We start from the raw sequence: 26,266 nt of genomic DNA on the forward strand, positions 1-26,266 counted from the left end.
CATGTCGTGGGGTTGTTAGCCAGTGTCATAAAACAATATGTGTACTGCTGTTTAATGAGAAACTATTTGTTCTGTAAGCCTTCACCTGAAGTACAATAAAAAAAAAAAAGCAGAAAGTAGTAGAAGAAAAGAAATGTAATTGTAGTATACTACTTGGCTTAGCAGTGAACAATATTTCAAAGTTACAGTAGTATAAACATTAGTTTTAACCAAAAAATTATGACGTATTAGGGAGATGGATAGATGAAAAGAAAGGGTTGTAAACAAAAGTGAAAATCATCATCTGCCATAATAAGAAACCAACAAATAATTCTAAAATTGGATAAAGGGAGAGAAATGTAAGTGTGAAATTTAGAAATACTTGATAAATTCTAGAAGAAACACCATATAGAATTCAAAGTAATTATCTCTGGGAAACAGGACAGGGTGAGCAGAGGACTGATAATTTTATTGCAAGCCTTTTAGCGCTGTTTAACTTTTCATCCACCACCTGTCTGTCAATTTGTTGTACTGTGGTGGCTTGTGTTGTTCTGAAGCTGGAAGCTATGCCACCAGTTTTTCGATACCAGCAGCGTCATCCATAGTGGACAGGTTTTAGCAGAACTTCAGACTAAGCCAGACTAGGAAGAAAGGCCAGTGAAAACCCGGTGGATCACAACAAAATATTGTCTGATGTGGTGCTGGAAAATGAGCCCCCTAGATTGGGAGGCACTCAGACAGTGGCTGCAGCATGTACTCGAGCATACCAGTGATTGTGAAGATGGCACAGGACCGGGCAATGTTTCTGTTGTATGTAAGGTCACCATGAGTCAGAGCTGACTGTGGCAACGAACGGTAATAAACGTCTACAACTATTTGCTTGTATTAATTTATTACATTTGAATTATTATTAAAAATGCCTAAAGGTCAAGTTCTTTTTATTTTATTTCATTTTCTGCTAAGTTTTCTCTCTTTTTATCCTGTGTATTTGCTTTCGAATTGAAAGAATTAAAGACGATAGAGAAAAACCAATTTTGAGAGTCCATAAATTTATTGAAAACCACTTGAGATTTTCACATTAAATTCCATACAGTAAACACTTCATTTAAATCTTAACATTATCAACAAAATCCAGAAAAATAACCTTTGGAACTTCGTTGTATTACCATTTAAATCTGTCACTGCCTATTACACAAACTCAGTATGAAGCATTCTAATTATAATAACACTCGTTGTCACACACTAAAAAAAATTAAAAATGAAACTCTATAAGTAAATTACACCTTAAATATCTGTTTTGAATATTTTATTTTCTATAAAAAATCAAGTCCCTGTGCAAGTGTTGAATGATTATCATTGATAAACATTTCTTTAAATACACAGTTAGATTTTTTATTCTGTATAACAAGAACCAAAGGAAACTTCAGTGCACCTCAGTTCTTGGATCTGCATAATGACAACTCTAAACCAGCCCACTTTTAGCAGTAGAGAATTGGTGCTGCCCAAAATAAAAGGCATTTTGAAAAGCAACAACAAAATGTTTGTGTTAATCTTAATTAGCAAAATCTTCTTTTGAAATGTGGGCACTCAAAGTACATAATACAAGAGTTTCTAAATTATAGCAAAATCTAACAGATTTCTCACATTAGAATCTTCTGCTTCATTGTTATCCTTCCACATTAAGGTGTGATAAGTAGCTGTTCTCATGCTGCTGAGGGAGATTGTTCTCAAAAGATCAGGGCTTGTATCGAAAGCCATCTCATATCTTTGGGTGTTGGTGAGGATCCAAATGATAAACAATGGAATATGATCAGCAAAAAAAAAAATGCTGCAATTAGGTAATAGTTTTTATCTTCTAGTGCTAATTAGTATTTCTAATAGATCAATGTTTATACTTCCATTTCTGGAATAAATCAGTTGATTAGACTATTTACTATAATCAAGCATCATTTGATTGGTGATTAGATATGTCTTATACTTCCTTTGTAAGACCTACAATACCTAATACAGTTGCCAATGTATATAATAGACAGTTAAGTTTGTTAGAGGGGCCCCAGTGGTGCAGCTGTTAATTCGAACCCACCAGCAGCTCCGAGGGCGAAAGATGTGGCAGTCAGCTTCTGTAAAGATTACAGCCTTGGAAACCCTGTGGGGCAGTTCTAGTCTGTCCTATAGTGTCGCTATGAGTTGGAATTGACTTGATGGCAACGGGTTTAATTTTGTTATTCAGTTGAATAATATGTTCAAAGCTGCATAATTTTTTCCATACTGTTAGACTCTTGTAAATTAAGTGAACTAGCGACTTCAAAGGACTGAAAACTACTTCTCTACTGGGAAAAAAATTGCAGAGGCAGTAATGTAGGCCATTCATTTCTTAATTAAAGGAGATTTTTGCTATGTATCAGAGATTTGAAGATGGATAAAACAGGTAATTTGCTCTATGGGAGAGCAAAGTCTAGAGTTAGGTAGCAGACGTGGAAACATAGCACATTATGGTCCTAATACAGGTGATGGTGGCTCTGAAGAGGGAGACATGAGCTGGCCAGCTGAATGCTGCCTGACCACAGGGTAAAGAATTTTCCTTACAATACCATGTAAGAGGCTCCAAATGCTAGTTCTGCTCCTTTTTTCTGGCTCCCCGGTGGTATACTTTCGGACTAGATTCAAAAGTTCTCCCAAAATTTGATGCCTTTGAAGTTGTTTTACACAGAAATTAGCTGTGTTTTGTTTTGTAAACTCCTTCTGTACATAGTTCTAATTGAAAATATATGTTTAAGATTGGTAGTCATTTTTAAGAGTTAGTAAGTCTACTTGAGCAGAAATGACTTAGTGCAGTTCCTGAACATAAAATAAAGCAATGAAGCACATTTTAGGCTAGTAACCTTTCCACTGGCATGTGGGTTGGTAAACCATGGGAAGCCTGATTTTTTTTTTTTTTTTTGGCAAGTCTGATTTTTAAGTTTTGTTTTAAGCTGTTTTATATATGAAGTTTTCTTTTGTGCATATACATTTTATATGATGATTTCCCCAGCTGGTGGAGACCTGATTTTATCATATTTAATGTGTATCATGGGAACATAAAGTCCCATGAATGTACATTGATACTTAAGATAATTAGCTAATATAGCCAATAATGTACACAAATATTGGATAGTGAATATAGCTAGTGATACACATTTAAATTAATGTTTAATTTTATTTCCATTGTATTTAGGGTTAAATCTGTATATTTGGAAAAGGGGTAAAAGCATTCCCCTGCAGCAGCTGTTCTTCTTACCCCTGTGACATGGATCAGCTCTCCAGATGAGACCAAAAGGAAGCAAGACAGAAACTAATTGTTGAGTTTACCAAGACCTAGGGACTGAATGTTTGTGAATCGACCATTTTTCCTGGCTAGGGTTTACTTCTAAATGTGACTGACTTTTCTGTAATAACTAATTGTAAAGAAGAATACCAGTTATAATAATAAGAAGAAGAATGCCAATTATAGATAACAGTTACCAACCACTTACAATATAATAGATACTGTATTGATTTAATCTGCCCAAAACCCTATAAGGTTGAAATAGGTACAGAATGTTATCCCTATTTTACAAATGAGGAAACTGAGGCACATAGGTGGTAAGTGTGAGTCAAGATTCAAAACCAGGCATCCTGACAGCAGTGCATATGCCCCTAACTACTATATCATACTGCCCTGAATTTTAATTTGAAACTCACAATAACCCTATGAGAAATACAAGACAGGCTTTTATCTCAATTTTGTAGCTGAGGAAAACTCTCTCCAGGAGAGATTAAGCAATTTGTCTGAGGTTTCACAGCTCATGAGTGGCATAGCTGAGATTGGAATCTGCTGTGACTTGCAGCCGCAGCAGAGGAACAGCATGGAGAGACATTTGAGAGGGAGCCCCTTTTCGTTAAGGGCTACACCTCCTCTAGTATTGAGAGCCTGGAGAAGCTGATCAGGAGGATTGCCAAAGCAAAAATCCTGTAGCAGGCACCCACCTGTGACTTGGCTGGTACTCAGGGCTGATGAGCTCAGGTTGGAATCCAGACTTTGACACCTTTTTTCGATGTGACTTTCAGCAAATCACTTCATTACTATAAGCCTTAGTTGCCTACCTAAAATGTGAATAACACATGTCTAACAAAGTTATAGGAACTAAATCAAATAATAGATATAAAAGATGTAGCACACTGTCTAGTAATATAGAAGGTGCTTAATAAATGTTAGTTTTCTCCCCAATTGAGAGAAAATACATATATATATATATATATACACACACACACACGTATAATTTTTTTTGTTTTCTTTCCATAGCATTTATCTAGCCGGCAGAGTGTACAGCAAAGTACATCCCAGGTAAGCAGCTTGACCTGGCCTCCCAGCCTTTTCCTCAACTCTTTCTTTTAAGAGATCACAGCATATAGATGTACCGGGAAATGATAGATACCACTGACTTCTTAATTGTGTGGTGCCTTTCATCTAAGGAGCCCTGGCCTTCAAGCAGATTTGGCTAGTCTCCACTCCTCTGTGTAAATTTACATAAGCACAATTGAAACAAAGTAGACTGAGGTTAAAATAAATCAGTCTGGGAGAAACAGAGAATGATATTTAAAATGGTAACTATTACCATCTAACAGTATGAATCAGTTGCATCAGTGTCCTGACAGCATCTCCAATAAATAACTTTGAAAAGGGTTCCCTGGAGATTTTGAGTTCACTTGTAATTGGAATTACTATTCCCATAACCACGTCACTGTGCTTAGTGCTCCCAGCTGCATGCTTTCCCACCTCAACCTAAAGCCTATCCATACAGCACCCCCTACTAGCAGAGAAAACACTTTCAGTCTCTCTCTAAAATAATCCTCTTCAGCAGTATGAGGAGAGGTAGTCAGTTTTCATATTTATGATTAATATAATGAATAACAAAATAGATATCACTGTTTTTGCCTTCCTCATTAGGTAGATACAATGCGCCCACGTCATGGGGAAACCTGTCGGATGCCAGTGCCACATCACTTCTTCCTCAGTCTGAAAAGTTTCACCTACAATACCATTGGGGAAGATACTGATGTCTTCTTTTCCTTGTATGACATGAGAGAAGGCAAGCAGATAAGGTAAGAGTTACTGGAAGTTCTGGTGAGGTTGAGATTGTGTTAGGATGGTATGGCCTGGGTCATAAGCATCTCTGGTCTTCAGAGGAGATAGATGCACAGAGGAGGCAAAACAAGACAAAGTAACCTCTATTAGCTAGGAGTTTGGTGCCAAACTCCCAGTGTAATCTGAAGTTGTCAAAGCCATACCTTATAGAAGCCTCTTTTTTTTTCTTATGCCTATTTCCACATGGAAGCTCAAATTCAAGCCTTAGCTAGTACCACCTCAAGGAGAGAGGGGGATGCATCTGACATTCAGTACCAGAAGAAAGGCATATGAGAAACATAGAGCAAACCAAATGCAGCAGAGAGGGCTAGCCCCAGAGCGCAGGAAGCCCTGGGCCTGGCTTCCTGAATGTAGGAGAGAGGATTCCCAGGGAAATAGGCTGATGGCGCCTCCTCCTGTCTGAGGGCGCCTAGCCCTCGATGCCATTCCATCCCTGTGAAGGACAGAGCATCTTCTGAACAGAGGGGAAGGCTGGCCTGCCTGTGTCATTCGTCTTAGGTTGGAGGAGAGGCAACAGAAGGGTCCCAAGTGCGGTAGATCACATGTCTTGGCATAGTGATGAGGCCTTTAAGCATGAGCAGCTATAGCAGTACTCTCCTTCTTGAGGGTAGGGAGGAATCCAGGACACTCTCTTACTTCCCTTCATCTAGAGGCCAGCCAGCAAACTCTGATGGGAGTGAGATGACCTTCGTAACCAACATGCAATTTTAGGAAGTCCAAACATTTCTCTGTGGTTGTCTTCTAGGTGAGGCAGAGTGAAAATAAATCTTGGGTTCTTTTTATGTTGCTTTGGATCTTCCTATGTTAAGAGTGTTTTTTGTTTGTTTTGTTTTGCTTTTTTTTCTTTACTTAAAATTTGAAAAAAGCTGTTTACTTTTTACAACTGCATGTTACATGTGGGAAAAATAAGAATGGAAGTTAGAGTACAAAGAAAAACAGTTCATTTGCATGCCCCACAGTGTCTCTGATCTTGACAAAAGAAGAAAGAAAACAGAACAAAACAAAACAAACAAAGCACTGTGCTTCACATTGGGGTAGAAATAAAGTGATACCATCTTTCGATCAGGGCTTACCTTGTCATCAATGGCTGTCAGTGTGGGCCCCTGGAAAAGCTGTGGTAGAGAGCTTAGTAGTGATGGTGACAGCAGCTGCAGCTGCTGCTTGCAGACAAGACTACAGGCCAGGGCTGCATGGATATAGGTTCCGGCTGCTCTTATTTTTCTATTAGGCTGATAGTTTGTAAACTTTTTTTTTTGTGTGTGTGTGTAAGAGGATCCTTTCTTTCAAGCTAAATTTTATGAGAGTGTCTGGCATATGAAACAGGTAAAATAGAACTACTCTACTGTTGAAATGGAGACGAGGTAACAGGAATTTCACTATATCCCTGCCTCCACCCGTACCCTGTGGAACCATGGAAAGTTCATGGGTTGTAGTTTGAAAACCAGAGCACAACACTTTGCCATCTGGAGTGTAGGGACTGTGTCTTCTTGCTTTGTAATTCTGCCACCTCACATACTGCCTGTGCCCCATACATGGTTGTTGGGCTTACTGAACTGAGAAGATCCAAGCCAAGCAGAGCCACCCCACTGCCCTGGTTTGTAATCCATGGGGGATCCTCAATGCATCAGTTGTTCCGTTGTTTTATGTCTCAACTTATTTTTATAATTTAGTCTCAAGAAACTATAAAGCATTTTTAAAGAAGAAAGGTAAAAAAGAATCCCTAGCATTTCTGGAAAAATTTCAGGCCTTTAAAAATTGCTGGATATTAGAGAATTATATCACTTCCTTATTAAAATAGGAAAATTACTAGGTCCTTAGTTGAAAATATCATCCAGTTTGCTTAGTTAAGAGTTATCTAATGAGCAGAGTTTTGTGTCTAGATCTAAAATTGATAAATGTTCTTTCTTTCTGTTAGGATTTGTATAGTTATATAAACTGAAAATTTTTAGGGCATTGAGCTCCTATTACCAGAGAGTTATGCTTTCATTATGGTTAGGTATTACATTGGTCATATATTACTTTCTCAAAGCAGTTGTCAGAAATCACTAAAGGTTAGGAATGTATTACATCAGGTATATACAGTATTGACACAGAGCAATTGGTTTAGTTGTTGCTTTTCATCAAGAGAACTCCTTGAGCAACTGTCTTTTCAATTAAATGTTGTTGGTCTAGTATCCAATCAATTGATGCTAGTCTGGTGTTCTTTTCTGCCATGATTACATGTGTGCCAAATAACACATGTGAGCAGGGGGAGCAGACTTAAGAGAAGACCAGATATTCCTCCACTTTAAATGTCATTTCTGATTCCACAAGCAAACCTAGAGGTGCTAAAATGAGTGACAAATTCCAAACCCACATAGTGCATCCTGATATATATTGATTATTGAGTATTAGATGATCTACAGGAGGGAAGGCGCTCAGGTGGTGCAGTGGTTAAGAGTTTGGCTGCTAACCAAAAGGTTGGCAGTTCAAATCCACCAGCCACTCCTTGGAAACCCTATGGGACAGTTCTACTCTGTCCTATAGGGTCGCTATGAGTTGGAATCAACTCAACGGCAACAGGAACAGGAGGGAAGGAGCGGCAGCTCTAACTAGTTTTTGTGACATTTCACTATTCAAAACAGGATCACATATATTTAGCCTTGATATCTAAATCTCCACCTGAGATCTCACCCCTGAGCTTCACTTCCTCATTTTCTTTTTCCTCTCAGAAATATGCCTTTGAATGTCCCTCAGACATTTCTACCTCCATGTATCTAAACTGCCTTCATCTTCGTTGCCTCAGACATACTTTCCCCTGTTCTTTTTAAATCAGGTAAAAGGCATTATTGTTTGCCCAGAGACCCATACCAGAAATTAGGAATCCTCTTAGTCTTCTTCCTCTCATTCTCCTTCCCCTGTCAGTTAGTCACCGTGTCCTGTGAACTTCCACCTCCTAAACATCGATCAAATCATTCTACCCCTACTCCATCCCATTGTCACTACAGATCCTTCACATTTCTCTCCAGACATAGGCTTTCTGACTCCACTGTCTTCCCACCCTGAATTATTCTTCACACAATCACCATACTTGTCTTTTAAAAATGCAAATCTGTTCATGTTAGCTTCCATTTATCCTAAAGCCCTGCTATTAGTGTAGCATAAAAGGCCCAGCATGATATGATTCTGCCTATTTCTCTAATCTCATTTCATGCAATATATACTGTTTCAACCCTAATGACTTATTTGGCTTTCCCTAAATATTCAACGCTCTTTTATGCCTTTCTACTCTGTTGACTTGGTAAACTCCTGTCCATCCTTTAAAACTGATTTATGAAGCCCTCCTCGATCTTTGTGGGTAGAATTAATCCCTAGGACGTCACCTATCCTATATCTAGCTTTACCCCATTTAAAAAAAAAAAAAAAATCGTTGCCGTCAAGTTGATTCCAACTCATAGCAACCCTATAGGACAGAGTAGAACTGCCCCATAGGTTTTCCAAGGAGCTACTGGTGGATTCCAGCTACTGACCTTTTGGTTAGCAGCTGAGCTCTTAACCACTGCTCCATCAGGGCTTCTTTACCCCGTTACTTAGACTTGATATTGTAATTGTATGTGCACATGCATGTAGATTTCCACCACTGGAAGGGGAGCTTCCTTGTGTATCTTTTGCAATATTTTTTCCCCACTGCTAAGCACAGGACTTGGGATATCATAGGCATTAAATCAATATTTATTGACCATATGAATAAATAAATCTGTCTATCAAATAAGTACCAATTAATCATGTACAAATCAAATTTTTTCATTTAATTTAATTGCTTAGTAAACGTTTACTCTCTAAGGGGCTTTTGTCTGCAAGCCCCTATGATAGGTACTAGAGATCTAGAGATTAAAAAAGAATGTCCCTTCCCCTGCAGAGATCTGAATAGGGCACTCTGAGGATCCCAAAAGATGTGGAACATGTTATTCCCAATTTTAAGTACCAAACAAGCTGAGTGGAAAAGCCAGATGGACACATTTTTAAAATTGTATACATTTACTGTGAACAACTTGATCCCAATAAATTTGTACTCTTACGTATAAGGATGTTACTTTTGTAATAGCAAACATCTGAAGGCAATCTAAATGCCTATGACTAAAGATATGGCTTAATGAATAACAGTGAAATCTTTAAAAAGAATGAGGTGAAAGAAGAGAGAGACTGTATTAGTTTTCTATTACTGTGTAACAAATTACTACACATTTAGTGGATTAAAACAATACCCACTGTAAAAAATGGGGTTTATTCAGGAAGTAACAGGTTACAATTCAGGATCAGGAACAACTCAAGATACAGTTCTTTAGTCGGGACAGCTTCTCAGTCATGCCTACAGGCAGGCCTCTCTCTCAGCCATCAGCTCTCGGCCCCTCAGCCCCTCGGCCTGGCCTCTGCCCTGCTTGGGCAAGTGTTACAAAGCTCTTTAGTTCTACCAATAAGTGCCCAGAGGCACCACACTCTGCTAGTAAGCCTCCTTCCCGAAGGCACTCAGCTGTCTCGCCCTGTGGCTCAGCACGCCCACTGTAGCAGCTTCGCTCACCCACCGCACCATCCCATGCAGGTCTCCTGGTTCTGCCGCTACTGTATGTCTGCTGTGCTTCTTGACGTCTAGCTGCCTCACCTTCTCCGGTGTTGCAGCTCTGTCTGTCTCCTGGGTCTAGGAGATTCTCAGCATAGACACCCTGGGTCAAAGGACATGCTCCAGTCCTGGTTCTTCTTTCTTGGTGGCAGTGAGGTCCCCCCTTCATTTCTGGAATTGGCTCCCTTTAAGCGCAGCAGGATGGTAAAACTGACCGATCCCCTCATTGGGGTTCCATACACCTTATTTACGTTTACCCACCCCCACAAAGGTTCCATGTCCCTTATTTGCATTATTAGCAGGCTATCCAGGCTCCTCAGTGGGCCACAAGCACCTTGTTTGCATAGTCCCACGAAGTCATTGTGTGGGAGTCACAAAGACTGTGGCTAGAAGGATCCTATTAAATAATTCACTGCACTGCACCAACTCATTAGCTTACAATACTGAAGGCCAGATGTCTGGCAAGGCGGTCACTTTCTGGTTTCTCAGGACTTCACAAAGCTGAAATCAGTGTCAGCTGGGCTGAGTTCTCAACTGGAAGCTCTGGGGAAAAGTCTACTTCAAGTTCATTGTTGTTGGCAGAATTTATTTGCTTGGAATCGTAGTACTGAATTCATTTTCTTGCTGGCTGTCAGCTGGGAGTTACTCTCAGTTCCTAAAGGCCAACTGCATTCCTTCCTATGTAGCCCCCTCCATCTTCAAGCCAACAAGACACAATGAATCTTCCTCTTGCTTCAAATCTCTGACTTCCTGTCTTCTACTATGGAAGAAAATTCTCTGCTTTTAAAGGACTCATGTGATTAGACCAGGCTCCCTGCGATAATCTCCTTAAAGTTAACTGTGCCATATAACCTAATCACGGGATTAAAATCCATCATATTCACAGCCCCAGGGATTATGTAGTGGAGGGTGGGAGATTTTGAAGCCCATCTTAGAGTTCTGCCTACCTCAGGGACCACTTCTACATAAACATTTTCTACATAGAAAGTTTATGAGATTTTGTTCAGTGACAACAGCAAGTTTGTAACTGTATGTATAATATGACCTCATCTGTGGCAAAAACTATATACATCTATATGCATATAGTGTATATGCATTTTAAGAAGCTTAAAATCTTTTGTGAAGTTTTTTAAATACTAAAATTTTTTTAAAATCCTTGAACTGACAGACGTTTCAAGTTTTTGGTAATCCTTAAAGCAGCTGGCAACAATCTTAAGGGAAAGACAATTATAGCAAATTATAACAATATTGAATTTTCTCTGTGTGTAGGAAGATACACCAACATATTTTTCATTTCTGCCTCTCCCCTTTCTTCACACGACCAGCTCGGCAGTGGAGAACAAATGTCTTTGCTTTCAAGCGATAATGGGGTAAGAGAGAAGAATGGCCAGAATTTAAAATGTCCTTTCTATCTTTTTTTCAATATTGTGGAATTCCCCTTCTATAAGAAACTCATTGGCTTTGTTAAAAACAAAAACGAAAACATTTTTTTCTGTATACACCTTTACTGTTTTTAATCATTATCTAAATCTATTTAATGATTACCACATAATCACCTCCCCCAGAATAGTAACAAAGAGTCTTCTTTTAGAATCGCATTTGTCTTATGATCTCTATTTGGTTCTGCTTGGAAGCACCAATCTTTTTTATTGTATGAATTTCCTTATTCACGAGAGCAGTAGTATTGTGTGACTATCTTATTTTTTCTCTGGCACTGATGTACCAGTTAATATGCCTGGTTCTCTCACTGGGCCCCTGCTGATTTAGTAGAGTGCTCTAAAGCCTCAGTGCGCCAGTGATTGATTCCATCATTCAACTGGCTTTCACTGTAGAGCCTTCTGTATGTCAGGCTTTTCTGCTAGGCCTTGGGAATACAAAATTGCCCTCAAAAACTTACCTCTTTTGATTATCATGTGAGAACACTTACGTTAGCCACCTTTGCATGTATACTGTGCAAAGCAAGCTAAAAAGCCCCACTTTTTTATACCCTCGTGGAGTTTTCTCAGCATTCAGAATGCCCTTGTGTAGAATAAACTTTTTCTTGAAAATCAGCTGCTTCCATAATTGAAGTAGAGGGCTCTGCCTGAGTCAGTCAGTCTACTCAGATGAGATCATCTGCATCTGTGAAAATCTCAGAAGCCCCTGGCGAGAAGTTTTCTTTTTAAAATGATGGGTAAGCACTTTGTTTATTAAAGCAAACAGTTTTGTTTTCTGTCTGCAAAAGAGGTCATATCCTACAGTGTAACGGAAGTGTATCTACAGGAGCTCAGGCCGTCAGTGATAGACCTTCAGTTCAGTCTCAGTCCCTTGCCCTAGGGCCCCTTGGTATGGTCTAACCTCTCTCAACACTTGATCTGGCATGTAGATTCCAGCCCACTGGCCAACATCCCCCCAAAAATTTTCTGTGAGTCTCAAAAGGAATGAGAGAGGAGTTAGTACCCTGGCTGTGGTGACTGTCAGTAACACTTTCTTTTTCTGCCCTGCTCTCTGGTCTGTCACTGTCAGCATGCATATCTTCCCTGAAAATTACAAGAATCTAGGGAAATTAAAAATCAGCTCTCTCTCCCACAATGAAAGCCAGGGATCTGTGGTCTATGAGATGAGGAAGCCAGCAGACGGATATTTAAGTGAAACTTTTTTAGTCCTATTGCCTTGATAAGTTTTCTCATCAATATATGTTCTTTACATAACGTAAATTTTAAAATACAGATAGAATGAATGCAGATAGGGTTTAAAGCTAAATGTATTTCATACTAGAAGCCAGGCCAACATGACATGCTTTTTTACATAAATGCCCAAAGCACCAGATCTTGCTTAAAAGCGTGAAAATGAAAGTCTGCTGAGAGATTGTTGTTGTTGTTAGTTGCTATCAAGTCAGCTCTGACTCATGGCAACCCCATATACGACAGAATGAAACATTGCCCGGTCCTGAGCCATTTTTATGATCACTGGTATGCTTGAGTCCATTGTTGAGGTCACTGTGTATTTTGAATACCTTCCTACCTATGGACTCATCTTCCAGCACTATATCAGACTATATTCTGTGTGATCCGTAGAGTTTTCTTTGGCTAATTTTCAGAAGTAGATCACCAGCTCTTTCTTCCTAGTCTGTCTTAATTTGGAACCTCTGCTGAAACCTGTTCACCATGGGTGATGCTGCTGGTACTTGAAATAGTGGTGGCATAGCTTCTAGCATCATAGCAACACACAAGCCACTATAGTACAACAAACTGACAGGTGATGTTGAGAGATAGAGTGAAGCTTTTACCTTAGATAGGCCTATGGTTAAACCAATGTCTTTTTTCATCTGAGAACAAGGTCAGAAATTATTTTCCCGTGTATGCCATCTCCCGTTATGTACTGATTCAAGCTGTCAGCCTGGAGAAACTTTTCAATGTAATGTCTTACCGGATCTGGATGAAAATAGTGAAAGAAATGATTAGTTTTTTTAAGAACTTCGCATTCTTTATTTACAAGAAATTTGCCTTCTGCTCTGCCTTGACCATAACGCACAGTACCTATTAGAACAGAATGGCTGTTGCTTCTAACATAACTTCATAATATCCTCTGACAGGAGAGGAATGTGGAGAATTAGCAAAATTATAGGCAGAAGTTATAGTGATTAGGATAGTCATTTATTTATTAATCAAATGTTTATTGTGCTCTCACTATGTCCTTGTACATAGGCTCTAGATATATGGCAGTGAATAAAACACGGAATTCTTGCCCTCATGAAGCTTAAATTCTAGTGGGGAGAGATGGTTAATAAATATAATAAGTAAATTGCATAGTATATTTGAAGGGATAAGTGTTATGGAATAGAAGAAGTAAAGTGTTAGGGAGAATTTGCTGTTTTAAATAAAGTATTCAGAGTAGGCCTTACTAAGAGGATGAGCATACCGTGAGGCTATCTTCCAGGGGATATACCTCATTTCTCCTGTCTTCTTATCATTGGATCTCAGAATGACTTCCAAGTTAATGAGGTGAAGCCAGGGGACTAAATTACAAGCAACCTTGTCATCCTTGGTCACTAAAGGATAAATAAGGAAGCTATATAGGAGGCCTTCACAAAATCCAGATGAGAGATGATAGTGGCTTGAATTCTAGCTATCTTTTAAAGGTAGAACTGTGTTAATCCCATTTCTGGTATGTTGGAGTAAGCTTCTGACAGGCTGGCCATACTGCAGTTAACTATTAACACTGGGCAAATTCCAAAAAACACAGCTATCTGAGGGTTATGGAGAAGGAAAAAAGCAGGCAGATTTTGCAGGGGAGTCAAAACTTAGAGAAAGGAACCAGCATAGAGTGAGTTTTCTGTTTTTGTGGGTTTAGCCTGAGAGTGAGTTATAGTCATTGGATAGCTTGGGGTAGCGAAAACTCCAATAGAAAGCCTGCCATCTTTTTAGCCTGTGGAACCAAGAGAGGGAGCCTGAGGCAAGCATGGCTGCCGGAAGGAATCCTGAAGGGGCGAGAGCAAGAGATGAGGAATCCCAAATTCTATGTATGACTCTGCCTGTGTCACTAGCTGTATGCTAAACCACACATCTACAAGGAACACAGATGGCAACAAAGACTGAAAAAAGAACCCTGAGATTTGACCTGCTGCAGGAGAAACAGAGATTAAGTCTCACCAAATTAATTGCCTATTAAAACAAAAATGTCAACACTCTTCAGAAGAATATAACAGAAGCCAGAGTTTTCTTAACAAAACGATCACAATGTCCAGGATACAGTCTGAAATTATGGGACATAAAAAGAACCAGGAAAATGTGATCCATTCTCAAGGGAAAATACAATTGATAGAGGTCAATCCTGAGATGACTCAGATGTTGAAATTATCAGACACAGATTTTAAAGCAGGTATTATAACTATGCTCAACAAATGAAAAGATAGAAAAATCTCAGCAGAAAATAGGAAATATAAAAAAAGATCCAAATGGAAATTATAGAACTTAAAAATACAATATCTGAAGTTTTAAAAAATCACTGAGTAGAAGTCATTGAACCATGAGATGAGAGGAGAGAATCAGTAAATTTGAAGATCAGTATAAATTATCCAGTCTAAAGAAGAGAGAGAAAAAGGATTGAAACCAACAACAGAGCTGTAGGGAGATAATTTACAAAGGTCTATATATGTGTGATTGGAATTTCAGAAGGAGAGGAGGTAGAGAATGGGGCAGAAAAAGATATTTGAAGAAATAATGGCAGAAAACTTTCCAAATTTTGTGAAAGACTTAAATTTACAGATTTAGGAAGCTCATCAAACACCAGACCAGGAAATCTTGCCTAGTCAAAGGACTAAAAACCAATAAAAAAGAAAATCTTGAAAGCAGCCAGTAAAAAAATGACACATTGTATACAGGAAAGTAACAATTCAAATGATCATGGACTTTTTATCAGAAACCTGTGGAGGCCAGAAGATGATGGAAAAATACCTTTAAAGTGCTAAGAGGCTGAAAAAACCCCACAGAATTCTATATCCAATTAAAAAAATCCTTCCAGAATAAAGATGAAATGAAGACATTTTTTTCAGATAAAGGAAAACTGAGAGAATTTGTCACCAGCAGAATTAAACTTCAAGAAATGCTAAAGGAAGTTCTTTGGGCTAAAAGAAAGAATACTGGAGGAAAATAAAGGAGGGATCTTCAGGAATGAATGAAGAGCATTGGAAATGGTAAATGTATGGGTAAATATGAAGGCTATTTATCCTCTTAATTAAAAAAAATATGTGACTGTATAAAGCAAATAACATTATCTTAAAGATATTATACTGCACGTACATGTAATACATATGATAACTATTGCATAAAGGATGGTGATAGGGAAGTAATTTTATCTCTGTAGTTGCAAGGTTTCTACAGTTTATGTGAAGTTGGAAAAATTAACTGTAAATGACTGAAATGTTAAGAATGTGTAAAGTAATGCAAGGAGGTATAGCTAAAAAGCCAATAGATAGATTAAAATGAAATTCTAAAATATGCTAAATAATGAGAGGTTCCTGGAACTGTTTTTGGTTCTCTTTCCTCACATTCTAAAATATGTGTTCATGGTGTCTTAAGAGCCGAGTTCTTATTAAAGGAATATTATTTCAGATATCATTGAAAACAAATGAGTCACCTCAGTGAAGCAATGGCTTAAATTTAATTAGTCTTTCTTAGAAAATTACTAGGCAGTAGAGGTCAAAATCAAAAAGATACTAGGGAAGAAAACATAATTTGTGGAAGAAGGAAAACCCTTTGTAAATAAATTAGCAGTAGAGTTGAACAAGCTTTTCAACTTCAGTTGAAAGCTAGAAAATTGCCATAATATTCACACACTAATTCCTCCCTCAGTTCTTCCTTAGAGTATTATATGTGTAAGCAAAAATGTTACAGAGCCTGTAGTGAGCTGGTAACATTTATAAAATTAATAAATTACTTGTTATAAACTCTCAAGATGGAATTCCAGCATTAAGTCTATACTTGCGAAAATGACTTTGGTAGAATCTGGCTGAACTCGGATTAAAAACATTTTCTCCTTTCTGCCATTGTTTACCCTTGCCTGAAGGCCAGAGTCACAGGTAGGGTGGTTCAAGCAGGCAGCCATTCCCTACCCCCACCCCCAGCATCTGCTTGGCTTCATGCCATTGACTACTGATTCCCACTAGGTATTGATCTCAATCTGTTAAAAACCAACAGAGATCACTAGACTTGTGTAGGAGGAACAAGTCACATATCAGTAAAATTATCAGCAAACATATATTTCATACCTCTAGTTGAATTCAGTGAACACACTGAGGGTGTTAGGAATCAGTGTTGCTCCATCATATGGGAATTTAGTAGGATTACGTTTCTCTGCCTCTCTGAAGTTAGAAGTGGCCATATAATTGATTAAACCAATAAACTATAAGCAAAACAAACAAAAATCAGCAGAGAGCATCTGCTGGAGATATCAGAGTTGGCCTGGGTTGAGGTAAGGGCTTCCTTCTCAAAATTTACAGTTGGAGTTTGGCTAAAGAACATTTTTCCATCAGTGAGCCAGCAGGTGTTGATCCAGCACTGTTGTTCCTATCTTATATATAAGCAAATAAGATAGTTTCAGGTACCAATAGAGCTAAGGAAACTACTTTTTAAGAGGAAGATCCAAAGCCGAAGTATTTTGTGAACTTTTTTGAGCCAGATGATTAGCAGAGCTTAAGGAAATAAACCTAGGGAAAATAGCTGTCAAGGAGCACTCAAAGGTTGTGGGCTGTGGGAGAAGAAGTCCCATGTTTCAGTGAATTGGCAGTGACTGGACTACAGCCCTTCAGGAGAGGTACACAGAGGGCAAGGAGACCTTTCCTTTCAGAAGGAGGAGGTGGCAGCTGGAGTAGGCTCTTTCCTGAGGCCATGGGAGGCTCCCTTCTTTCTGCTGCTCTTGTCAACCCTGGCACTAATGCAAACTAATGTTTTTCATGATTCTAAATCTCAGATTTGCAAAGTACAATGAAAGATATTACACAGTAGTGGATGAAAGAAAGTATGAAAATAAAAAATTAAACTGCTGCATTTCTTGTGCTACTTTCAAGAAGTTTTGTTGTTGTTAAAATGTATTTAGTTGGGGGAGATTGCAACTAATTTGTGTCCTCTGGAAACCCAGTGCTTGGAGAAACAGCTTAATTTGTAAGGCATCTGGCTGGTGCCCATGGTCACAATCCATAGGATATCTAAGCCTGGCTTCCCTGAGACACAGCTTCTGGAGCTTAGGAGTGTTTCTTAGAACCAGAGGCACTTCCTCACAGATACCAGATTATTTTCTCCACCTTCACAAAGCAGTGTAAAATGTCTGCCTGGTTTTAGATCTGGAGTTGTTAAAGATGATCTTAAGATGGAGTAGGATTTTAAAAACTGGATGTTTGAATCGTCAAATGGGAAGTAGAAAAATGGAAGGTACTGGATCCTGTCACCAGATCAGTCAGTGCAGCAGATTTGTGTTTTGAAAGATGTGTGCTATATGCTATTTAAATGCAAAGGCTGGAGACTCAAGAGAAAGAATAGAAAACTGAACTTCAGAATGTGTTGGCTTGGTGTCCATGGAGCAAGCTGTGTGGCTGTTATTAAAGTAACTAGAAATCAGGCAGACAGGAAGAGAAGAGATAGTGGAGAAATAGCACAAATGAGAGGAAACTCTGAGGACTCTTTCTGGTAGTTCTGCTCTGTCTTACGTCAGAGAGACTAAGCGGATCCTCAGCATTGCATGGGAGTCCACAGTTATGACTGGCTAGACAAAGTTAAATGGTATGAGAGAAAAATGAGAATTTAGAATTTCAAATATATAATGTATACAGTTAATGAGTTTTAAAATATCAGTTCTTGGATAGAAAACAATACAGAGTATTTTGTCTAAACAGTCCTGTATAAACTTACTTTCTGTTAATAGGATCTAGAGATGTGGCTGCTGCTTTCAGAGTGGGAACACTCCAAGTAGCTTTCCCTCTGAGCATATGTAGAACACATGGGAGTAGAGGAAGTCAGAAAGGCAGGGAGAGGACAGATGTTGGAGGGCCTGGACTGCCAGGTGAAAGTTGTGCCACGCTTCATCTGCAGGGATAGAGCACCACCAGAGGTTTCTGTTTTAAGAGAGGAAGTCATATAGTTCAAGCCATATTTGCTGAAGATGTTTCTTGGGGTACTAGACAGGCTGGTCTGGAGGTTGGAACACCCAGAGATGGAGGGCTACTGAGGATACCTATGCAGGGTCACAGAGGGCCTGAGTCACTGAAGATGCTCATTCACTTATGGTCCACCTCATCTCATAGGAAATAAATAAAATAGAGAATGTAGACTCTGACTATGTCTGTATTAAAAGAGTACCCTTTAGCTGGCAGGCCCAAAGGTGGCCAAGCCCATTTAACACTTGCAGTGACATTTTGCCAACTGCTATACAACATTGTAAACTCAGAGGAGTTATGTTTGCTTACAAATTACGTGCAGTGTGCATTGATCAGAGTATTCAGAAAACTGTTGCAGTGCGATGAATTACTTAATATGGCCCTTCTAGCCATAGTCTTTGTGACACACACATAGTGATTGAGTGGGACTATTGAGTATAAGGCATGTGGAACCCTAACGAAGGGATTGGTCAGTTTCGTCATCCCTCTAGGCTTAAAATGAGTCATCTCAGAGGCAGGTAGAGAGGATCACACCACCACCAATAAAGAAGAGCCAGGAGTAGAGTGCTTCTTTTGGACCCTGGATCCCTGTGCTGAGAAGCTTCTAGAACCAGGACACCAAGAGGGAGAGAGAGAGAGTGCTGTAACACTGAAGACAGTGAGAAGTGACAACAGAGAAACAGCAGCAAGGCAGTAGACCCACAGGAGATGGTAGGCTCACGGAGCGAGAAAGCTGAGTTCTTTCTGTCAGAAGGCTTGTTGGCAGAGTAGAGTGCCTCCGGGCACTTGGCGGAGCTAGGTTTGCTGACCCATGGAGCTAGAGCCGAATGCCTTCGGTCCCAGGCTTACTGGTGTAGTAGGGCACCTCTAGGCAGTTACTGGTAGAGCTAGAACAGCTTTATAACACTTGCCTGAGCAGGGCAGAGGCTGAGGGCCAGAGAGAGGCATGCCTGCGAGCATGGCTGAGAAGCGGCTGCCTGATGAAGAACTGTATCCTGAGCATTTCTCAACCTGAATAGTAGCCTGTTACTTCTCTAATAAACCCCATAACTGTGAATATGGGCTGTGAGTTCTGTGTGACCATTGCAATGAATTATCAAACCCAGCAGAGAAGTAAAGAGTGCTGTGGGAGGGACAGTTGGTGTCAGAATTGGTAAAGATGGTGGAGAGAGGAGGCATGTCTGACTTCCATGTCATAGAAACCAGCCTTAAACTGTTGATCTAGATTCTCCTTCTGCCTTGTGAAGTTAGAGGTCAGATGCCACCTCCACGCCATTTTTACACCCCTCAACCTCTGAGATTGGTTCTTTTTAAGCCTGTTGAGATGGCAAAATTGACCAATCCCCTTGGTGGGCCACAGAACCTTGTTTGCATATCTCAGGCAATCCCAGCAAAAGTTTTACATACCTTATTTGCATAGTCCCACCCAGTCATTTTGTGGGAGTTAAAAAACCGTGACCAGAAAGGCCATACAAACAGAAATCCATTCCCCTGCATCCCCCCACCCCCATAAACCCTATAGAGCAGCTCTGCTCTATAGAACTTTCTGTGATGATGGAAATGTTCCATATAGGATAAGACATGGTATGTATGGTAGCCAATATGGTAGCCAGTAGCCACATGTGTAGCCCTTGAAGTGTGGCTAGTGTGACCAACAATCTGAATTTTTAATTTCTTTTAATTTTAGTTAAATTTAACTATAAATAATCACATGTGACTAGTGGCTAATGTATTGGACAGTACAACATAGAACCTTGTGAACTGAGTGATCTGATAATTGGTTGTGCAGAGCATGCCAGAAAGGATACATTGAGTTCTTGTGCACCGGATAGGAAGAGAAGGGAAAGACGTGAAATAAAAGAGGGGACTAGAGAATGAGAGTCCTTGGTAGGCTTGGATATATCTGTGTACATGTGTAGATATTTAGAGAGATGTAGCTATTTTCAAATTGTTTATGTCTTTTTGATCAATATTAAATCTCATCGTTACCATTTAAATACTATATCATGAAAGACAATTAGAACGAGTATAGGCTCTGGAGAAGCCAGACTTAGGTCTTTATACTTTACTAGCTGTGTTACTGTAATATTGTTTTAAAAATAATATCTCCAATTCTTCATATTAAGGAAGAGTGAAAAAAAGAATTTGACACAGTGCAGTAGATGTTGTTCCAATGTTTTTTGTTTTTTGTTTTTTTTCAATTTAGTTCTTAAGTACTAACAATTTGAAAGTATTTAGGAAATCTTTCTTTGCTGTTGTTCCATGAGCATTATTCCTGAGCTTCCCAGACTTGTCCTTAAAAATTGTGGAAAATATTTAGTAAAATGTCTGACAGATTTAAATATTAATTTGGCTTTCAAGTTGACCGAATGTTCTAGCTTCCATTCAGGAATTAATCAAGATTTTTCTGTTTCCCTTGTGTGTCTTTGTTTTGCTGTCTGTAAGCTCTGCTACTCTCATCAAAACTCCCTCATTTTTGTAGTAAGTTTGTAAGTAGCTGTCTCTTGTGCTGAGATATATATCAGATTAAACAGCAAGACTTTGCCTCATTGAGACACAGAAACAGCAGCAGAACGTGGCAAGAAGTTAGCAAATACAAATAATGTGTATTCCGGTATCCTTCATCAGAGGACTTCTGTTGTTACAGCAGTCCAGAGCTATAGGAATGTGTGTGTGTATTGTATGGCCGACTAGGAAAAAAACCTTTAAAAAAAATGATTTTTCGTCCCCCTGTGAAACATTCCTCTCACCCTGTTTTATGCCAAACGGAAAACTTGTGTAGTGAGTAAAGAAGTGAAATCGCACAAACAAAAAAATTCACATTCTGAATAAAGAACTGAAACACACAGAGCAAAAGATTATTACTGTCAATATAGGTAGTGAGGGGAGGGGAACAAGACCAGGAAGACACTCTCTTCTATGAAAAACTGGGAGTATTTCAGCTTGGCTCCTGCTTGCCACATGAGGTCCTGGATGAGAAAATGCTGATAAACTCTAAATGTAGTGCACATGTTGGTGATTGCTGTTGTCCTGTTCAAGGCACTGTTTTTTGTTTATTTCATTTCCATTATGCTTTGTTGAAGCTCCAAGGCCTTACCAGGAAGACTTTGGCAAGTCCTGTGCATTGAACTCCTGGCAAGAGAAATGTTTGCTCATTCAAAGTCTGTTTTATTTGCAGTCAGATCCTACTGGTGAAAGAGTGGATTTTCTTGGTTGGTACCCTTTTCTAATTACTTGATTAGGTTGGGTATGAAATCATGATCTTTCATAAAAGACACTACTTCCTTAATTTTATTATTGTCAAGATAATGTTTTTACATGAGATTTTAGAGAGCAAACATATTTTAGCATTTGTTTAAACATCATTCTAGTTTGCATAGTAAATAAATTGGAAAACATTCAATCATATTATCAGTGATTTTCTCTTAAAATGTGTTTTCCTTTGACAGTGCTTGGTTATATATTTACCTAAGTGCAGTCAGATAAATTGAGTGAATGCGTTCTGTATACTTGTTGAAAAAGTTCTTAGCTAAATTGTTTTTTTTGCCTTCATTCATTTGTTCAGCATTTCTTGCAGAACTTCTAGATCTGGGCTACTCTTGGTAATTTGCAAAGAACCCATCTAGGAAGGTTCCTTTTTTCTATATCAGGCAAAAGAGCTGTACCTGAATACAAAGCTGTCCATCAATACAAGAAGCAGCTGCTGTTCCAGCATTGCTTTTTTGGCATCAAAAAACATTACTTTTTTGTAATACTTCAGACTGCTTGACCTTCAGCTGAGAAGTAAAAAATTGTGGCACAACTCCCTTTTTCCTCCCAGCTTCCCCACGTGGGTGCATGCCTTCCTCAGAAGCCTTATGACCTGAATGTTGGAGATAGCAAAGATGGACTGACTGAACATTGCCCTGTCCTGTCAGCAGGGCCTCACCCTAACCTTACCCCCATTTATCCATCTACATGCTTTCTGTTGTTACATGCTTTTTACTGTTAGCATTGGGAGCCTGATTGGGAGCCCTGAAGAGAAATTCTCATGGCTAGTGGTAATTCGGGTAGAGTCCCCATCGCCCTCTGATTCAACCACAGCAGCTCTGCTTTTTTGTTTTTCCTATGCAGAAATCATTAGATTAAAAACAACTTTTTTTAGCTCCCCACAGACCTGATCTTTAAGCTACCATTTAGTTAATTTTCATGAGAAGAGTGTGATTTCTAAAGAGATGATTAAAAAAAAAAAAAGTTGCAGTAAAAGTCAATTCCGACTTATGGTGACCCCATGTGTTAGTTACAGAGTAGAACTGCTCCATAGGGTTTCCTTGGCTGTAATCTTTACAGCAGGCAACCCTGGCTGGTGCAAATGGTTAAATACTCGACTACTAGCGGAAAGGTTGGTGGTTTGAACCCACCCAGAGGTGCTCTGGAAGACAGTCCAGGCGATCTCTTCATATGCTTCATATCTGATGAACAGTGTAAGGTTTGTTGAAAGAGGGGAAAACTAATACTAAAAATACATTTAGAAACCATAGCACTGGCCCCAGTTTGTCTTTATGAAACCTCCTTATACAATTTGCATCTGTGTGCTTTAAATGAAGTGGGAAAATTGAAGAACTTGAGAAATAAAGCCAAGTGATCTAAATTGAAAAGTGAGTCTATGAGGAAACATGTAAGAGGCTGGATTGTACAGCGAAGTATGGTTTTGGGGCCACTTGCCTGTTTTCAAGCACTTGGCAGGTTATCATAAGAGAGATGCTAAGCAGTTGGTGTTCATCTCCATGGAGGACCAAGTGAAAATTATGAAGATTAAATCTAAAGAATTGGGAGAATTCCTCTGAATTATTTGGGAAGGATGCTTCTATTTCCAAGACAGTCTTTAGGAATTATACTCCCAAAGGGTCAGAGACTCTTTCTCTACCTCAGCACCTGGCACAGGCTGGCGTCTCATTGACAGTCACCAAACGTTTGCCGAAGGGATGCACAAATTGCCATTCGTGGAGAAGTGTGTGATATGCAGTGCCACCCAGGAATTAGAACTCTAATAAAAGCAAGTGATCTTAAAATTAAGGCGCCGTTAGACTTGTCACAGATTCAAATTACGGAATTCATTTCTAAACTTTGCTCGATAATATGAAATTAATGTAACTTATATACTGTTCATTCATAGCTCATCATTATAAAGACAACCAAATGTAGAGCATTCTTTCATAACACTGCCTACTGAAGTGCCCTAACACTGTCTCTTTTTCTCTTGAAAGAGATAAAATAGTAAATTAGAAAAAGGAATTTCTTATCCAGATTATTTAAGAGAAAAATTGACCTGTTGCTTTTGTGTAGAGGTGTAAGTGTTTGTAAAATCTCATGAATAAATTTTACTCTTGACCACAATTCCGTCTGCACCTTTGGAGAATGTGAGCAGTTGCTGTAGCTCTAGTTAGCAAATAGATTCAATCAACATTTATCAAACTGTGTTCCTACAAAATTCATCACCTTTCACAAAAGCGGGTTATGGAGTCAAAGAGATTTGTGAAATATAACCTGCACCATTCAGCATGTTAAAGGCTCTGAGAAGCCGTAGAGGGTAGAAACCTAACAATGTTTAATGCAGTATTTCCCAGCAGAATAGCTGTTGCCAAATCATGGAAACACTGGATTAGATGCTCACCTTCGAATAGTTTTAATGCTAGCAGAAAGCAGCATTTCTTTATCATAACCATTGGAGGAGATACTTAGATGTATACCTAGAGTCCTTTGAAATGCAAAAGCAGTTATCTTGAGTTCCGCAAATTGTGAAGAAGGCCAGGTGAAACTAGAAGCATAAAAGACTCTAGACATGTGAAGCTCAGGTGGGCACTGTGAGAACTTTAGCTTTAGAGGCCTCCTCTCACTATTGAGAAGAAAGAAGTTCCTGGGATCTGATAGAGCCAGTAACCCTGTCCACCTAGGAATTCACCTCATCTGCCCTTTTATTTTTGGACCAGAGTTTGGTGTGGCTCCTCTAAACAGCAGCCCACTCTGTGAGTGTGTGGCAGCTCCAAAATGAGAGATTCACAGAGAATACTAATGTGATGGTGAGAGCTATTGTCTCTCTTCCTTCTAAAGAAGAGTGCAAAAATAATGATAGAATCTCTTGAAAAGACATACCAAAAAAACCAAACCTGAGTCAATTCTGATTCATAGCGATCGTATATACTTCCTAAAATTCGTTTCATATTCATATATCCGTGAAAATTATTATTAAGTTTACAGCTAATTGGGTAGTTATTATATGGATAGCATACATATTAGCTAGGGTAGATCAACTACTGTAACAAAGAGAAAAATGTATAATGGCTCAAACATAATAGAAGTTTATTTCCTGCTTACATAAATAACACTGTGTGGGTGAATTTGCAGTAGGGAAGACCTCATTCACACAATCATTCAGGGACCCAGACTGATGGACATTCTTCCATCATGAGCAGATAGTTCCAGGGTTGCCATGGGGATCACCTCTACTGCAGACATCTGAAAGGGGAGAAGAACATGAAGGTACATGTGTAGGAGGTTTTTGTGGCTAGGGCTGGAAGTGGCATGCTTCACTTCCATTTACGTTTTAGTGTCTAGAATTCAGTCACATGGCTACACTCAACTGCAGGTGGGGTTGAAGAAGTGTGATCTAGCTGGGTACCCAGGAAGAGACAGAGAGCATGGATCTTAGTGAGCAGCTGGGAGCTTCTGTCTGCCACAACATACCTGATGCTTCTAAGCCCTTGGCCACCAATTTAGAAGATTTATTTGTGCTAACTCTCTTTTTGCTCCCTATTCGCTCATGGATGTTCTGCATAGTATGATAGCGTTTCTATCCATCCAGTTTATAGTGACCTTCATCAGCAAGCTTGCACACCCCACATGGCTGTTCTTCAGAGAATTGTCCAGTTTTATTTATTCAACATTTTTGAGTACCTATTATAGGTCAGACTCTTGGAAATACTAGATATACAGAGTGAACAAAGGTCCCTGCCCTTAGGGAGTATTATTCTCTTGTGTAAGAGAAAGGCAGTAAATTAGAAAATAAACAAAAAACTTTGTGCCAAGTGCGGTATAGAGGGTGATGGAGAGGGAAGGAGGAACACTGCTCTAGCTAACGTGATCAGAGTAGGCTTCTCTGGGAGACTGGCATTTAAGCTGAGCCCTGAAGACCAACAGTGAGCCAGCCAGTTGAGCTTAAGGAACAGCATTACAGGCAGAGGTGACAGCAAGTGCAGAGATCCTAAGGCAAAATTAGCTTGACATGTTGAAGTAACTCATAGTTAGGAAACCAGTGTGGGTGAAGAGTAGGAAGCAACAAAGGGCCATGTGAGGTAGAGCTGTAAAGATAGGCTGGGTCTTCCACACAAGGCCTTGCAGATTTGGAGAGGAGTTTTATCTGAGAACAAGAATAAGCCATGAAAAGTTTTTGTTGTTTTATTTTTTGTAGCAGCTTTATTGAGATGTGATTCATATATCATGCAATTTGCCCATTAAGAGTGTACAATTCAGTAATTTTTACTGTATTTACAGAGTTGTGCAACCATTACCAGTCAATTTTAGAACATTTTTATCACTCTAAAAAGATACCACATACACTTTAGTAGTCACGCATTTTCCCCAAAGCCCCCAGCCTTGGCAACCACCAATCTACTTTCTGTTTCTATAGATTTGCCTATTCTGGACCTTTAATATAAGTGGAATCATACAATATGGGATCTTTTCTGAGTGGCTTCTCTCACTTAGCATGATGTTTTCCAGATTCATCCATGTTGTAGCATGTGTCAATAGTTGGTTCCCTTTTATTGCTTAATATCATTCCATTATATGGTACATCTACCCCCTTTTATTAATCCATTCATTGGTTGATGGACCTTTGAGTTGTTTCTACCTTTTGACT

At 39.2% G+C, this 26,266-nt stretch overlaps 1 protein-coding gene across 1 annotated transcript in view; it reads left to right on the forward strand.

Annotated features, from left to right (window-relative positions):
- Positions 1-26,266, forward strand: part of DOCK3 (dedicator of cytokinesis 3) — a 450,742-nt gene that overhangs the window by 246,858 nt on the left and 177,618 nt on the right. The window contains exons 8-9 of the mRNA XM_004368733.1: positions 4,301-4,342; positions 4,946-5,100. Of these exons, the coding sequence (XP_004368790.1) occupies positions 4,301-4,342; positions 4,946-5,100 (197 nt within the window). The remainder of the gene's footprint in view (positions 1-4,300; positions 4,343-4,945; positions 5,101-26,266) is intronic.

The sequence above is a fragment of the Trichechus manatus genome, unplaced genomic scaffold, assembly GCF_000243295.1.
Source record: "Trichechus manatus latirostris isolate Lorelei unplaced genomic scaffold, TriManLat1.0 scaffold00001, whole genome shotgun sequence".
Taxonomy (NCBI): Eukaryota; Metazoa; Chordata; class Mammalia; order Sirenia; family Trichechidae; genus Trichechus; species Trichechus manatus.